Source organism: Octodon degus, unplaced genomic scaffold (genome assembly GCF_000260255.1).
Source record: "Octodon degus isolate 3935 unplaced genomic scaffold, OctDeg1.0 scaffold00301, whole genome shotgun sequence".
NCBI classification, from domain to species: Eukaryota; Metazoa; Chordata; class Mammalia; order Rodentia; family Octodontidae; genus Octodon; species Octodon degus.
This window is the reverse complement of record NW_004524877.1, coordinates 1,195,554-1,197,134: the sequence shown is the minus strand read 5'-3', so window position 1 is coordinate 1,197,134 and position 1,581 is coordinate 1,195,554. Positions and strand designations below refer to the sequence as shown.

The window sequence follows — 1,581 nt, the reverse complement described above, 5'->3', positions numbered from 1 at the left end:
CTGTGTATTCAAAGTGGTTAGGATAGATATATAGTTGCATTCTCTTAATGAATAGAATGATTTGTTCTAATGGTGTTTGTAAATAGGATCACAAGTCCACATCTTGTATAGCAATTAACCACTAAGAAGAATATATGCAGTGCATTATTTATTGAAACTGTACTCCCGATTTGATTTGAAACTGTCTCCTTGCTATCTGTTTATCAATAAAACTTTGAAAAAAAAGAAAATATTATAAGTAATTGTGACAGGTATGTAACTTTTTTCGGACAGGTATTTAACTTAATAAAATGTTATTTTTCGCAAAAATAAAATAAATAAATAAATAAATTTAGTATAATACCCTCATCTCCCTAAGAAACCATATATGATCTGAGATAGCTTAAGAAAGCAGAGAATAACAGAAAACTACCACTATCAGCAAAGATAAATACTTGAGAAAATCACTGCTGTATTCTGTAGGCTAGAGACAGAAAATGTTTCAATATATTCTCTATGTTCTATATATTTTGCCACATTAGGTGCTTTGCTTTATATATTCAGTTCAATGCACAACTCTTTGGGCCATGGGTTTAGCACAGCAGCATAAGCAGAGGGTCTTGAGTACAACTTCCAGTACTACAAAAAAAAAAAAGAACTCTTTGAGCTTAATAAAGTTTGACTAATGCACAGTACATACTTTTATTATACAATGAAAATTCCCCAGGGTAACTCCAAATCCAACCAACAAAAACACATTTAGGAAATTTCAGCCCCTACAGCCCAACTAAAGGTTATAAACTAAATTCAAGCCACTCACTGAGAATTGGATACATCAGAAGAACTTTCCTCCGATAAATGTCTGGGGGGAACTTGGCATAATAGACTTTGGCTCTTTGTGTCTCCTCATCACTCTGAATCAGGATCTTTCCAATTCGTATGGATCGACAGCAATCTCTTAAGCCTTGTTCCATTGCCTCACCTTGAAGAAGAAAATTAAAAAGAAAGCAAAGCAAAGCAAAAAAAAAAAAAAAAAAAGGTTGGAGAACATAGTCCAAGAATGGACCAAGCAGAATTTATGACTTTTATTAATACAAATAGGACCCTACCAAAAAGAAAATTTTTCTGGTGCTGACAACTTGCCTTTTTTTTACCTCTTATTCTCCTGTGTTTAATTGGTTGCCCTATTTGGTGGGTTCTTTCCACTCTCATTCATGGGGCTGTGATCAATTTGCTTCCTCTCTAGAACATCATTTAGTAGTCTGTCTAGGCTTGGCTTTGTCATCATGAAATTCTTTAGTTGTTGTTTGTCATGGAAGTATTTCACTTCTCCATTATATTTGAAAGAGAGTTTTGCAGGATAGATCAGTCTGAGTTGGAATCTGTTTTCTTGCAAGACTTGAAGTACTTTGCTCCATGCTCTTCCTGACTTGATGGTTTGTGAAGAGAAATCTGCTGTTATTCTGATGGGTTTTCCTTTAAATGTGATCTGTTTCTTTTCTTTAGCGGCTTTTAGTATACTGTTTTTATGCTGAATTTCTGGGATCTTGATTATTATATGTCTGGGTGTGGTTTTCATTGGGTTGATGTTATTTGGAGTTC

The 1,581-nt window shown here is 34.1% G+C and overlaps 1 protein-coding gene across 1 annotated transcript in view; it reads right to left on the bottom strand.

The window, feature by feature from the left end:
* Positions 1-773: 773 nt before the first annotated feature.
* Uprt (uracil phosphoribosyltransferase homolog) overlaps positions 774-1,581 on the bottom strand; it is a 21,655-nt gene continuing 20,847 nt past the window's right edge. The window contains exon 6 of the mRNA XM_023707587.1: positions 774-961. Coding sequence (XP_023563355.1) covers positions 774-961 — 188 coding nt within the window. The remainder of the gene's footprint in view (positions 962-1,581) is intronic.